Here is a 16319-nt window from a genome sequence, read left to right on the forward strand (position 1 = left end):
TGAGCTATCCCCACATGGAATGTATGGCCGGTACGGGTGGAGTGTAGTGGTTGGTGGGTTGAGTAGTCTCCCCAAATGGGCTTGCATATGTTATTGATGTTGCATGTATTTTGAAATGGGCCTATGGGCCATACTGTTATCTAAATAAGGGGCTAAGACCAGTTTATTATAATCTGAAAAGGACTCTGGCCCAGTACCACTGTTACCTGAATGGGCTTAGGCCCAATAGGCTTGAGCTGACTTGGGCTTTGAATGGGTTTTCCTTACACACTGAGTTTCCCCAAACTCACCCTTTTTATTTTCATCCACGCAGGAAATCCCCAACCATAGTGGGCTTGGAGCTGTGAGGGAATTCGGAGTGGCCACCCGTTCTAAAAGTTTGGTTTTCTTCTGGTGAAATGGACATCCTATTATTTACGTTGAGGTTTGGGTTTTTAAATGTAATAAGGCCGCTTAATTATTTTTGATGGTTTTAATATGTATTACTAAGATAGGTATTACTTATTTTAACTGTTGAAATCGGATAGCTTTAGGGCGTGTTTTCAAAAAAAAAAACAACAATTGATTTCAAAATAACACGACAACAAGCAAAGCTTCCGCAATGAAAGTATTTTCCAAAATTAATCACTTTTCCTAAAAATGACATAATCAAATCGGTTTCCTAGAAATATACATGACGTTAAGGTGTGGCAATGGCGGTGTGCATGTTTCGGATTGGATCCGAAAGGAGCTTGGTACTTAAGTAATCTGATAGACTCACCTCCTCTTTTTCGGTTTCCTACCTGGTGCATAGCTTCCATTCACTTGGTTAGTTTGACAAAAGTCGGCTTTTTAAAACACTAAAAAGGGAACACGGGTTTTTGACTTCAAAGTGGCACGTCGGATTCGGCCTTAACGTCTGGGCCGGGTTTGGGGTGCTACATAATATTAACATAAAAAATTTAATCATAATCAACCTAAAATAAGTGTATAAACCAGCAAAATTAAAACATAAAATTTCTTTTCTTCCCGTGTATTTCAAGTATAAATTATTGTAATATCCTAATAAAAATTAGATAAAAATCTCAAATATATTTACTTTGATGCAATTATATATTTAATAAATAAATAATTTTAATTATATTGAAGTTAAATAAATATAATAGTTTTAATTTTTATCTTTTGGGAATTGGCATTTTAAAGATATATATTCAAATGAAAAGAAAAGTTGATAGATGGGGTCAAGCTGAGATGGGTATATTGGAATCATGAAAGTATTCATTAGGATGGCTTAAATTACATTTGTTTATGATTACTTAAATTAAAATATCATAAATAAATACTTCCTCTTTGATGAGATGAATTTGAGAGTGCATGGATGGATGCGATGATTGATGAACTGCAGTGGAATGCTCTTCATGCAAAGGAAAACCTCGCATTCCATGCAACCGTAGGTAGAAGAAGAAGAAGAAGAGCAGGGCCCTTCACAAATGGAACAGATCACTTCATCTTTGTAGTTGGAATCAACAAGTTTTAAGGGATGAAGATGAGTGAAATGTTGAATGGTGTACTCCTCATTTGAATATTCTACCATTGGCTTTAGGGCGCATTCCACGTGCGTTTGAAACCTACAACTTCACTTGCATTTATAGACAAAGTTTGAAGTGAGAGTTTTGAAACAAACAAAACAGGAACTACTAAAAGATTCAGTGGAGATGGTAAGAGGGCATGGATGAAAGAAACATTGAACCTCTGCTCTTTGCTCATCAAGACAAGATTTATGAATAAAACAGCCACAACGTTAGCAACCATAAGCTGGGCCGGATGAAAACCTCCTACATCCTCTGCACCATTTCTCTCTATTCCCGTCCTGAATGAATGACGGTGACAGGGGTGGTGATGGATGACATGTTGAATCTGCATTCTTTTTTAATGAAACAATAGAAAATACACACATATTTGCAAACATGTTATTGAAATATGATAACAATCCAATCATTTTTTCTTACTTTTCTTAATGCCTAATTCATTATTATTCTACACATAGCAAACAAGATATCAAAGTAATTCCATCTTTAATTAATCGCATTAATAAATTAATTGTTGAAATTCATCTTAATAAGCAATTATCTTATCACATCGGAAAAAAAGAATTATAATAGATAATATAAACAAATTATTTTATTTGCAATCTATTTTAATTTTTATAGCAAATTGTCATGGTGGTTAAAATATTTTTTCTTAAAATATTGCTATACATAATTTTTTAAAAATATTTTTAACATAAAACTTTCATTTGCTCTGTATATTTCAAGTGTAAATTCATCGATTTTGTCCTTTAAAAACCTAAAAAATAAACATTCACTAATTCATTTCCCAAAAAAATTGTTAAATAACCATTTAGGTCCTTTAGTTAATTGCCGGTTGGGTCCTTGAACATTTTCAAACTTAAATTTCAATAGTGATTAAATTTTTTACAATTTAATTTATGCACTCAAATAACTTCTTTTGTAATTTAATTATTCAACCTATCGTTAATATATTTTCGTATTAACTTTATAAATACTTCTATTAATATTTTCACCGACTCAATTTACAGATTTGGATTCTGAAATTGTATTTTTCAACATCTATGACTTTTATTTTGAGCTTAAATGTGTTTAAATTTTGCGTTACTATGATTTGAAGTTCGTTGATATGTTATGAACGTGTTTTGGGTATAATTTAAAGTGTTTTTAGGCTTTGCTACTATAAAATCATGACATTTTAATTGAAAGAGTGAAGTCGCAATATTCACCTACAAAGTTGTGACATTGTCCCTTGCAATGTCCTTTACTTCATTTTCATAAATAAGGATTAATTTTAGTTATTTTAATATGTAAATGTATTTTATGTAGTATCTTATTTTTCAATCATTATCTGATTACAAATATTTTTAATTACTTTTATGAACCCACCATTAGTTGGATGATGAAATGTAGTGCAATTGAGAGTTATTTCAACTGTTTTGAGCTATCATCCTTAACAAATCTTTCGTCGTCTCTATCTCATTTCTCACATCATCCAGTTCTCCTTTTAATTCCTTTATTTTTGCTTTTAATTCTTTTCGTCTTTCACGTAATTTGATGTGCTTTTGTTGGAGATTTTCCGCATGCCAGTTTTGGATTATTGCTTGAGTGACACTATCTTTCGTAATTCCTTCATCAAATGATTCATCCTTGGAAAGCAACTGCAACACCTGGTTTACATACAATTTAAACAATAAGATAATTTTATATTTAGTTGTTTATACATATTAATATTTTTTTCTTCTTTGATTCAATATAGTCATTACTAGGGTATGTATAAGATTGTTAACTACTAACATTTATGTTATTCGGATATTCAAGGATCAATATTATATAAGAATATATGTTTGATATAGATATTGATCTTAGATATTTTTATAGAAAAATATTTGGTATACTCTCAATGTAAAGTTTTTAAATTTTATAAATAGGGTTGGGTTGATGATAAGTGCCCTATAGAGTATAGTAAAATAATTTAAAAAGTTAAAATAAAAATATATGTATATGTATGTATGTATGTTTAAGGAGATAGACCCACTTGCATTGATGTAAAACTTAAGAGGTTTTATATCATTCTATAACTTTTTATATGATTAATATTTTAACAATCCAACTGTCATATTTCATGCTTTATTCATGTAGATCATGCATGTCAAGTTTGACATAAATTTAAAATTTCTAATCATTCATTTTATGTAAAAGAAATTTCAACCGTTAAATATATATAAATATAAACAATATTTTAGATCGATATGATAAAGATATCGGATCGATTAAAAAATTTACATGCATGACAAGTTCAAATGTATTAATAAGTTTGATGGTTGAATTTTTAAAATATTAATTATATAAAACATTGAGGAAAATTGTAAAACCGCTTATATTTTACACTGGTATAAGTGAATCTCTTCTATGTAGCCAAAAACTCAAAGAAACAAGTAGTTAAAACCCTATGTTAAGCACTTAAAGTCCAAAGCCGAATCGTAATGTTAACATCACTTCCTGTTACATTTTAATGTAACCTTCCGAATGCAAGTATTTTAAAAGATAGACATTTAATTAAAAGAACACGAAGGATTCACTTATACCGGTATAAAAATTTAAGTGGTTTTAGACCCTTCAATAACTTTTTATATGATTAATAATTTAACAATCCAACCATTGAATTTATCAATATATTTGTAGTTTTCATGCGTGTAAATTTTTTAATCGATCTGATATTTCTATCATAATAATGTAAAATATTGTGTATATTAATATATATATTTTAACAATTGAGTTCTTTTTTTTACATAAAATAAATAGTTATAAAATTTTAATTTATACTAAACTTCACATACATGAATAACGCATGAAATATGACGGTTGAATTGTTAAAATATTAACCATGCAAAAAGTTATAGAATGGTGTAAAACCTCTTAAATTTTATATTGATGTAAGTAGAACCCTCCCCTTAAAAGTAACTCAATTAAATGTTTAAATTGAAAAATAAAAAGTATACTAACCTCTGAAATTACGCACTTGACTTCAGCAATAAATTTGCACTCCGCACAATAGTAAATCAACTCTCTTTGGTTTCTCTTTTGCTCGCAAACGTCACAATAAAATTCATCATCTTCTTCATCCGAGTTCAACTCATATTCAAAAGGAGACTTTGTAAGGGTTAAAGGATGGAGATGAGATTTGTGCTTTATTGTTTTAGGTGCTGAAGGAAGACACTGGAGATGGATGTTAATGTCACATGGCACACATCGAAGGACGAAGTTACGGCAGTTAACACCACAAAGATGGCAAGTAGCATCGGCTGTTTTCTCAAGGAGAGTGAGAAGGTGTTCATGGTCACTAAACGTAATAGAGGGCAGCAGCTTATAACAATCCAAGTGAAGGTTAAACTTACACTTAGATTCCCGACAGCTATATGCTAAGAGAGTTGAATCAATGCCCCGAAAACATACATCGCAAGTGCGGATATGATCATTGTATGGAAGGGATGTAATGGTGAGAAGGTGAGAGGGATGAAAAGGATGCTTAATTTTATAAGATTTGTAAGGTAATTTAACACAGCATGATTAATGTAAAAAGAAGTGGTTGCATGATCTGCTACACCTAAAAGTTGGTGTGGGAGGTAAGCAAATCTCTGCACATGCTACACAACGAGGTTCACTGCCATATTCTTCATCGTTTTCGACAAGAGCTAGTGTGTGCGGGTGACAGAAATGTTGGATCTCTTTCACATCTTCAGTGTCTATGGTGGGAAATATGGCACATTTGACGTGAAGATCGAAATTACATGCTCCACAGCTGAACATGCCGAAGTCAATACCTTTACCACAACAATCACATTCGAAATATTCACCGTCAAGAAATGTGATGAATATGAGAGTGCATGGATGGATGCGATGATTGATCAACTGTCGTGGAAAGCTCTTCATGCAAGATTTATGAAGGAAAAACTTGCATTCCATGCAATCGTGGGTAGAGGAAGAAGAAGGGCAGAGCTCTTCACAAAAAGAGCAGATCACTGTATGTTTCTGGTAGGAATCAACAAGTTTTAAGGGATGAAGATGAGTGAAATGTTGAATGGTGTACTCCTCATTTGAATATTCTACCATTGGCTTTAGGGCGCATTCCACATGCGCTCGAAACCTACAACTTAACTTGCATTTATAGGAAAAGTTTGAAGTGATACGTTTAAAACAAACAAAACACTGACGATAACCACCAGGGGAGATGGTAAGTGGGCATGGATGAAAGAAACATTGAACCTCTACTTTGTGCTCATCAAGACAAGATTTATGAATAAAAAACCTACAAGGTTCGCAACCATAGGTCGGACTGGATAACTTCCTCTCACATCCTTTGCACCGTGCTATTGTACTCTCCTCCTCAATGAACGACAATGACAAGGGGTGGCGATGGATGACATGTTGAATCTCCATTCTTTTTTAATGCAACAATAGAAAATACATACTTCCTTGCAAACATGTTATTATAATATATAACAATCGAATCATTTTCTCTTACTATTCTTAATGTGTAATTCACCGCTTATTCTATGCTAGCCTAACATTGCAAGCAACCAAGACATTAAAATAATTCTTTCTTTAATTAATTAATTTAATAAATTAATTGTTAAAGTTCATCGTAATAAACAACTATCGTATCCCATCCAGTAGAAATGAATTATAACAAATAATATAAACAATTATTTTATTTACAATCTATTTTAACTTTTATTTACAATTATTTTTGTAAAAAAAATATTTTTAAAGAGTTATTTATTAAAATATTTCTATACATCATTTTTTAAAACATAAAATTTCTTCTCTCCATGTATTTCAAGTATAAATTCATTGTAATATCCTTAAAAAATTAGATAAAAAATCTCAAATATATTTACTTTGATGCAATTATACATTGAATAAATAAATACTTTTAATTATTTTGAAGTTAAATCAATATAATAGTTTTACGTTTTACCTTTTGGGAATTGGCATTTTAGAGATGTATTTTCAAATGAAAAGAAAAGTTGATAGATGGGGTCAAGCTGAGATGGCTATGTTGGAAGAATAAATACTTAGCTTGGTCCTGGCCTGGGCCCAACAAAAAATTTAGGCACTTTTACTAGGCTCCGGCTTGGCCCGAAAAATAAATCTAAAATTTTTTTCTAAGCTCGACTCGTATAAAAATACTAGAATTCGAGCTGAGCCTGACCTGATACGCTAAAAATATATAATACATCAAAAATACTAAAAATATTAAAATAATACTAAGATAAATGCAACTTAACAAGCAAAAGTAAAAAATAGTAACAAAATTAACAATAAAACAAGAGTTATACAATATCCAAATAATAACAATAAAATAGTAGCAATATAATTGTGAAATTGTAACAAAATAGTGAAAAAAACAACAACAAATAATCAAATTAGTAAATTAATTTAAAAGTATAATCAAATATAGAATATTATTTTCATATTTATCTTTACAAATATTTTTAATTATTTTTACCGACTCAGGTCAATGCGCAAACCTTGATTTCCGGCATCATTGAGCAAGTCTCGCAATTGAGAGTTATTTTTAACTAGTTGAATTAACAGTTCTGAATCAACTCCCACTAGGTTGCCTAATATACTTTCTGTCTTCCTTATCTCTATTTCCACACCATCCAATTCTCCTTTTATCTGTTTCATTTTTGCTTTTAATTCTTGTTGCCCTTCATGTAATTTGATGCGCTTTAGTAGGAGATTTTCCACATGCCATTTTTGAATTTCTGGATAAAATTCAACTTTTTGACTCACATCATCTTTTGGAATTTTTTTTCCAAAAGAATTGTTCTCGTAAATTAATGGCAACACCTTATTCACATATAGTTTAAACAATAAAATAATTTCATGTTTAGTTATTTATACGTACTAATCTTTAATTCATTATAAGTATTAATCTTTACTAGGGTAGGTATAAAATAGTTACCCACTATCATTTATGTTATATAGATATTCAAGGATCAATATTATACATGATTATGTGTTTGGGGAGAGGAGGGGGAGAGAAGGATCCATTTACACTGGTGTAAAACTTAAGTGGTTTAAAATTAAAAATATTAATTTTTTATAGGATTAATATTTTAACAATTCAACAGTAATATTTTATTCTTCATTCATTTAGATCATGCATGTCAAGTTTGGTATAAATTAAAAATTTCTAACTATCCGTTTTATGTAAAATAAAAAAACCCTTCAATTATTAAATATGTATTATTTTAGATTGATATGATGGAGATATCAAATTGACTACAAAATTTACATGCACGACAAGTACAAATATATTAATAAGTTTAATAGTTGGATTGTTAAAATAGTAATTGTATAAAAAGGAACGGAAGAATGTAAAACCACTTTTACCCTAAGGCAAATAGATCCCTCCCATTTGTATATATATATAGAGAGAGAGAATAACTTACTTTAGGATGATCCTAAAAACTAAAGTTTTTATGCACGAATAAAATTTTGTCACATCATTAAATTTTAAAGATATGAAATTATTATAAACCCATCCATAGAGAAATTATTTTATGAATTCTTCTCACCACATTATTCATGCTCCCTTTCAACAATTTTTTTCCAAGTCATTAACACATAATTTTGATAATTTGTACTTTGAACCATAAATCTAAAATCCTAAATCCTAAATCCCAAACTCGAAGCCACAATCTTAAATTTAAACTTGTAACCCCAAATCTTTAAACCCTGAACCATTAAACCTTAAATCCAAAACCCTTGAACATTCAACATGAACCTTAAACCCCAAACTTGAACCATGAATCCTATATTTCAAAATCAAACCCTAAATCTCGAGCTTCGAGGTTTAGGATAAAATAGTTACCAAACTTATATGCTAATGATATAGAAAAAATATACAAAAAAAAACATTAACTTATGAAAAAAAACAAAATGATTAAAATTTGTAAAAAAAAGATGCTTGTTTATAATTTAAAAATTAATTATTTTAAGTAATTTAATTAAATTTAAATTAAGTTGGAAAAGATATTAGATATGCATGAGTGTATAATAATACTTTATCTTTAAAATTTAATGAGGTGGCATTATTTTATTAGTGCCTAAAAACCATGCTTTTTAAGATGATCCTAATATAATTTATTCCTAAGATATATATATATATGCTTAAAGTTTAAGGTCAAATCCTAATGTTAGCATCACTTCTTAAATTTTAATGTAAGCTTTTTGTAAGCAAATATTTTAAAAGAAAAACATTTAATTAGAAGTAACTCAATTAAATATTTAAATTGAATAATAAAAGATATACTAACCTCATAAAGCACGCACTGAACTTCAGCAATAAATTTGCACTCCGCACAATAGTAAATCAACTCTTTTTGGTTTCTTTTTTGCTCACAAACATCACAATAAAATTCATCCTCTTCTTCATCTGAGTTTAACTCATACTCAAAAGGAGACTATGTAAGGGTTAAAGGATGGAGACAGAACGTTCACCACAACAATCACATTCGCCCCTAAAGGAAGGACATGTGATGAATATGAGAGTGCATGGATGGATGCGATGATTGATCAACTGTCACGGAATGCTCTTCATGCAAGATTTATGAAGGAAAAACTCGCATTCCAGGCAACCGTAGGTACAAAAAGAAGAAGAGAAGAGCTCTTGACAAATGGAGCAGATCACTTCATCTTTCTGGTTGGAATCAACAAGTTTTAAGGGATGAGCATGAGTGAAATGTTGAATGGTGCACTCCTCATCTGAATATTCTATGATTGGCTTTAGGGCACATTCTACATGCATTTCAAACCAACAATGTAACTTGCCTTTATAGGAAAAGTTTGACTTGATACGTTTAAAACAAACAAAACACCGATGATAACCACCAGGGGAGATGGTAAGAAGGCAGGGATGAAAGAAACTTTGAACCTCTGCTTTGAGCTCATGAAGACAAGATTTATGAATAAAATACCTACAAGGTTCGCAACCATAGGTCGGACCGGATAAGGACCCCTCCAAACATGCTTGACACCATCCCTTTGTATTCCCCACCTTAATGAATGACAAGGGGTGGGGATGGATGACATGTTGAATCTCCATTCTTTTTTAATGAAACAATAGAATACATACATGGTTGCAATCATGTTATTGCAATATATAACAATTGAAAAGTGTAATTTCAAAATATATAATTTTCTCTTATTTTTCTTAATGCATAAGTCACCACTAATTCTATGCTTAGACTAACATTGCAAGCAAACAAAGTAATTCCATCTTTTATTAATTAAATTAGTAAATTAATTGTTAAAGTTCATCATAATAAGCAACTATCAGGAAGAAAGGAATTATAATATAAACAATCATTTTAATGTGTAACATTATAAAGTAAGTTTCATAAAATTATCAAAATATAGATTATTAAACTACTTATATTATATTTTTACTTTCTTAAAATTATAAAATTTAATTTTACTCGAAATTCTTTTCTAACTTTACCCCTCAACAAAAGAAAAAGAGACGAAGAAAAAGGTCATGAAAGTGGATAGAAAAGCCTTCTTAGGTTATAATTTGTGTTGGTTTATGGAAATGCATGTGATAAAGATGTTATTTTGAAAGAACACAGCGTATTTATTTATTTGGAACTAATGATGTTACGATTTTTCCCATTTACTATATTTCCATAGAGAAAGTATTATATAAAATAGAGATAAATATAATTTGAAATTCAAATGGTATTGTCTTCGTATGAATAAAAGATCACAAGTTTTAAAAAAGATTGTGACAATACACTCATTTTTCAGGAATAGCCATTAATTTTATTTATTTTCATATATTTCACTTAATTTATTATGCTTAAAATCATAATAAAATGTATTTTATTATTTTCATATTTATTTTTACAAGTAATTTGGTTACAAATATTGTAACACCTCAAGCTCGGCCTAGACGTTATGGTCGATTCTGGAGATATTACAAAGAAAAGTGATGGTCGTTAAACTGACTAAAAATTCTACCGAGGCAAGCGAACCTATCGAACAATAATATAGTTATGGTGAGATTGGAAATATCGTATCCACAAGGACTAAAAGTACTAGTAATTACTATCTTTTTTATTATCTAGCCTAAGAATTAAAAGGGTGTTTTTAAACTAAGATTAACTATCTAATTAACTACGAACACGACAGAGATAAAAGTTAGAAAATACTTTTAGAAAACCGATGGAAATGACAATACCCAAGGAAGAATCCACCTAGACTTGACTTATTACTTCTGAATTAGACGATTTATTCACTTGACTTAATCCGTAGAAATCCCTAGCTTATGTTAATATCTCTCTCGAGACTAAAAACAACTGACTCTAGGTTGATTAATTGAAATCTCTTTCTAATTAAAACCCCTATTGTCGCATTAACTCAATCTATAGATTCCCTTATTAGATTTGACTCTAAGCCAGTAGCTTTATGTCATCCTATCTCTAGGATTGCATGCAACTCCACTTAATTATGGAAGATCTACTCTTAAACAGGGACTTTTGCTCCACTGAATAAGCACATCAAAACCTGAATTAATATCCTGAAATATTAAAGCAAGGATTAAAACTCATAATTAAGAATAAGAACAAGTATTTATCATATAATTCAAAAGATAATAAGATTCGTCTTAGGTTTCATCTTCCCTAGGTATTTAGGAAATTTAGTTCATAATAATGGGGAAAACATCTCAAAATTAGAAAAACAACAAAACATAAAGAAACCCAAAAACTTCGGTAGAAATTGAATGGAGATCTTCAGTCTTGAAGTAAATCCAACTTCCGAGCTGATTTCAATGGCTGTCTTTCAATGGCTGTCTTGAAGTAAATCATGCTTCCAATGACTGATTCCAATGCTGCATCATTGAACAAATCTCGCAATTGAGAGTTATTTTTAACTAGTTCAATTAACAGTTTTGAATCACCTCCCACTAGTTTTGAATCACCTCCCACTATGTTGCCTAATATATCTTCTGTCTTCCTTATCTCTATTTTCACACCATCCAATTCTTCCATTAACTGTTCCATTTTTGCTTCTAATTCTTTTTGCCCTTCATGTAATTTGATGCGCTTTAGTAGGAGATTTTCCACATGCCATTTTTGAATTTCTGGATAAAATTCAACTTTTTGACTCACATCACCTTTTGGAATTTCTTTTTCAAAAGAACTGTTCTCGTAAATTAATTGCAACACCTGATTCACATACAGTTTAAACAATAAGATAATTTCATGTTTAGTTGTTTATACGTACTAATCTTTAATTCATTATAAGTATTAATCTTTACTAGGGCAGGTATAAAATAGTTACCCACTATCATTTATGTTATTTAGATATTTAAGGATCAATATTACACATGAATATGTGTTTGGGGAGAGGAGGGAGAGAGAGGGATCTATTTATACTGGTGTAAAATTTAAGTGGTTTAAAATAAAAAATATTAATCTTTTTATACGATTAATATTTTAACAATTCAACAGTCATATTTTATTCTCCATTCATGTAGATCATGCATGTCAAGTTTGGTATAAATTAAAAATTTCTAACTATCTTTTTTATGTAAAAAAAATAACCTTCAATTGTTAAATATATATTATTTTAGATTAATATGATAGAGATATCAAATTGATTAAAAAATTTACATGTAGGATAAGTACAAATATATTGATAAGTTTAGTGATTAGATTGTTAAAATAGTAATTGTATAAAAAGGTACAGAAGAATGTAAAATCACTTTTACCTTAAGGCAAATAGATCCCTCCCGTTTATATATATATATAGAGAGAGAGAGAGAGGGAGAGGGAGAGAAAGAGAGAGAGAAAGAGACATAATAACTTACATTAGGATGATCCTAAAAACTAAGGTTTTTATGCACCAATAAATTTTTGTCACATCATCAAATTTTAAAGATATAAATTTATTATTATACACCCATCCATAGAGAAATTATTTTATGGATTCTTCTCACCACATTATTCATGCTCCCTTTCAACAATTTTTTTCCAAGTCATTAACACATAATTTTGATAATTTGTACTTTAAACCCTAAATCTAGAATCCTAAACCCTAAACCACAAACTCAAACCTATAATCCTAAATCTAAACTCATAACCCTAAATTTTTTAACCCTAAACCATTGAACCTTAAATCCCGAATCTTTGAACCCTCAACATGAACTTGAACCCCAAACTTGAACCATGAATCTTAAATTTCAAAACCAAACCTTGAATCTCGGGCTTCGGGGTTCAGGATAAAATAATTATCAAAATTATATGCTAATGATATAGAAAAAATTGCACAAAAAAATTAACTTATGAAAAAAATAAAATGATTAAAATTCGTAAAAAAAAGAAAGAAAAGATGCTTGTTTATAATTTAAAAAATTAATTATTTTAAGTAATTTAATTTAATTTAATTTAAGTTAGAGAATATATTAGATATGCATGAGAATATAATAATACTTTATCTTTAAAATTTAATGAGGTGACATTATTTTATTAGTGCCTCAAAATTATACTTTTTAAGATGATTTTAATATAATTTATTCCCATATATATACATATGTATGAACAATACTAAGATATATATATATGCTTAAAGTCTAAGGTCAAATTTAACATCACTTCTTAAATTTTAATGTAAGCTTTTGTAAGTAAATTTTTTAAAAAATAAACATTTAATTAAAAGCAATTCAATTAAATATTTAAATTGAATAATAAAATATATACTTACCTCATAAAACACGCATTTAAGTTCAGCAATAAATTTGCACTCCATACAATAGTAAATCAACTCTTTTTGGTTTCTTTTTTGCTCACAAACATCATAATAAAATTCATCCTCTTTTTCATCTGAATTTAACTCATACTCAAAAGGAGACTTTGTAAGGGTTAAAGGATGGAGATGAGATTTGTGCTTTATTGTTTTAGGAGCTGAAGGAAGACATTGGAGATGGATGTTGATATCACATGGCATACATCGAAGGATGAGGTTACCGCAGTTTACACCACAAAAATGGCAAGTAACACCGGTTATTTTCTCAAGGAGAGTGAGAGGGTGTTCATGGCCACTAAACGTAATAGAGGCTAGCACCTTATAACAATCCAAGTGAAGGTTAAACCAGCACTCATATTCTCGACAGCTATATGCTAAGAGAGTTGAATCAATGCCCCGGCAACATGCATCACAAGTGCGGATATGATCATTGTATGGAAGGGATGTAATGGTGAGAGGGTGGTCGGGATGAGAAGGATGCTTAAGTTTATAAGATTTGTAAGGTAATTTAACATAGCATGATTTATGTAAAAAGAAGTGGCTGCATGATCTGCTACACCTGAAAGTTGGTGTGGGAGCTAAGCAAATCTGTGCACATGCTACACAACGAGGTTCGTTGCCATATTCTTCATCGTTTTGGACAAGAGCTAGTGTATGCCGGTGACAGAAATGTCGGATCTCTTTGGCATCTTCAGAGTCTATGGTGGGAAATATGGCACATTTGACATGGAGATCGAAATCACATGCTCGACAGCTGAACATGCGGGAGACAATATGTTCACCACAACAATCACATTTGACACCACCGTAAGGAAATGAGATGAATTTGAGAGTGCATGGATGGATGCGATGATTGATCAACTGTAGCGGAATGCTCTTCATGCAAGATTTATGAAGGAAAAACTCGCATCTCATGCAACCGTAGGTAGAAGAAGAAGAAGAGCAGAGCTCTTGACAAATGGAGCAGATCACTTCATCTTTCTGGTTGGAATCAACAAGTTTTAAGGGATGAGCATGAGCGAAATGTTGAATGGTGCACTCCTCATCTGAATATTCTATGATTGGCTTTAGGGCACATTTTACATGCGTTTCAAACCAACAATTTAACTTGCATTTATAGGAAAAGATTGAAGGGAAGATTTCTTTAAAACAAAAAAAACAACGACTAAAATAAAAAATGGAGATGGTAAGAGGGCATGGATGAAAGAAACATTGAACCTCTGCTTTGTGCTCATCAAGACAAGATTTATGAATAAAAAACATACAATTTTCGCAACCATAGGGCGGACCGGATAACTTCCTCACACATCCTTTGCAATACGGTGCCTTTGTACTCCTCTCCTTAATGAATGACAATGACAAGGGGTGGTGGTGGATGACATGTTGAATCTCCATTCTTTTTTAATGAAACAACAGAAAATACACAGTCATTGCAAACATGTCATTGCAATATATAACAATCCAATCAGTTTCTCTTACTTTTCTTAACACCTAATTAACCACTTATTCTTAATTAGTTAAAACAATTAATACATTAAAGCAATTCCATATTTAATTAATTAAATTAATAAATTAATTGTTGAAATTCATCATAGTAAGCAATTATCTTATCACATCAAGAAGAAAGGAATTATAACATTCTCCTATATATACTTTTCTTTATGCCTAATTCACCACTGATTCTATGTGTAGTCTAACATTACAAGTAAACAAGACATTAAAGTAATTCCATCTTACTGAAGTTGATGATGATAAACAACTATCTTGATCACATCAGGAAGAAAGGAATTATAATAGATAATATAAACAATTATTTTATGTACAATCTATTTTACCTTTTATAGCAACTTGTCTTTATGATTCAGTATTAGAGAAGTATAAAGTTATTGTAGAATTACAATTTAAAATCTCAAATTACACAGGTGCAATTATATAATTAATAAATAATTTTAATTATTTTCAGGTTTACGATAAATAATTTTACTTTTATATTTTGGCAATTCGCATTTTAAAGACATGAAAAGAAAGGTTGATACATTGGGTGAAGCTGAGATGAGTATGCATGAAGAATAAATACTTAGCTTGGAATCATGAAATTATTCATTGAAATATAAAAAATAAATACTTCCAGCAAAATTGCAAACATATGTTATTGCAATATATAACACTTGAAAAGTCTAATTTTAAAATATAGAACTTTTTCTTATTTTTCTTAACACCTAATTCATCATTGATTTTATGCATAATCTAACATTACAAGCAAACAAGAAATTCCATATTTAGTTAATCAAATTAGTAAATTAATTGTTAAAATTGATCATCATAAACATCTATCTTATCACGTACGTAGAAATTCTAACATACAAACAAGACATGAACTTTGATTTTGTGTAATTTTAAATATGAAATTTTGATTTGACCCAGTTCTCATAAATTATTAACAAAATTATTGATATAGCGTTCTTTTTATGTATATATATTACATACACAAATAATTATGTTTATCCAATATAAAAATAAATTGATGTATTTATTTCTTTAAATGTGTTTGATTGAATGAAAATCAAATATATTTGAACCACAATCCAAGTTTTATATGTATGATTGCACCAAACCAAAGTTCGCTTTTCGAATTACACATTGACTTGAAGTTTATATGTAATTTTGAATATACACACAATGCATTAAATACAATCAACCTCTCTAAAACAACCACCAACTGTAATAACATTTTGTTATAACAACCAAGTTTCTAGTATAATCGATTTTTTTGTGTTTTATTCTAACCAACTATAATAGTTTTTCACTTATAAGAGCAACATTCATAGTTATGAAGTGTCTTCTTTATCACATTAATTTTTTATAACAACATATTATTTAAAGTTTTAAGTAAAATTATAACTATTTCATCTAAGCAAGCTTATTAACTATAATTTATTAAATAAATTGATA

The 16319-nt window shown here is 29.8% G+C and overlaps 1 protein-coding gene across 1 annotated transcript; it reads right to left on the reverse strand.

Annotated features, from left to right (window-relative positions):
- Positions 1–11152: 11152 nt before the first annotated feature.
- Positions 11153–14799, reverse strand: LOC107933274 (uncharacterized). The gene is made up of 2 exons (XM_016865447.2): positions 13326–14799; positions 11153–11788 (listed from the first exon to the last, which is right to left on the reverse strand). The coding sequence occupies exons 1-2, from the start codon at positions 14760–14762 to the stop codon at positions 11354–11356; spliced, it is 1872 nt and encodes a 623-aa protein (XP_016720936.2). The 5' UTR covers positions 14763–14799; the 3' UTR covers positions 11153–11353.
- Between the last annotated feature and the right edge of the window lie 1520 nt (positions 14800–16319).

The sequence above is a fragment of the Gossypium hirsutum genome, chromosome A13 (genome assembly GCF_007990345.1).
Source record: "Gossypium hirsutum isolate 1008001.06 chromosome A13, Gossypium_hirsutum_v2.1, whole genome shotgun sequence".
NCBI classification, from domain to species: Eukaryota; Viridiplantae; Streptophyta; class Magnoliopsida; order Malvales; family Malvaceae; genus Gossypium; species Gossypium hirsutum.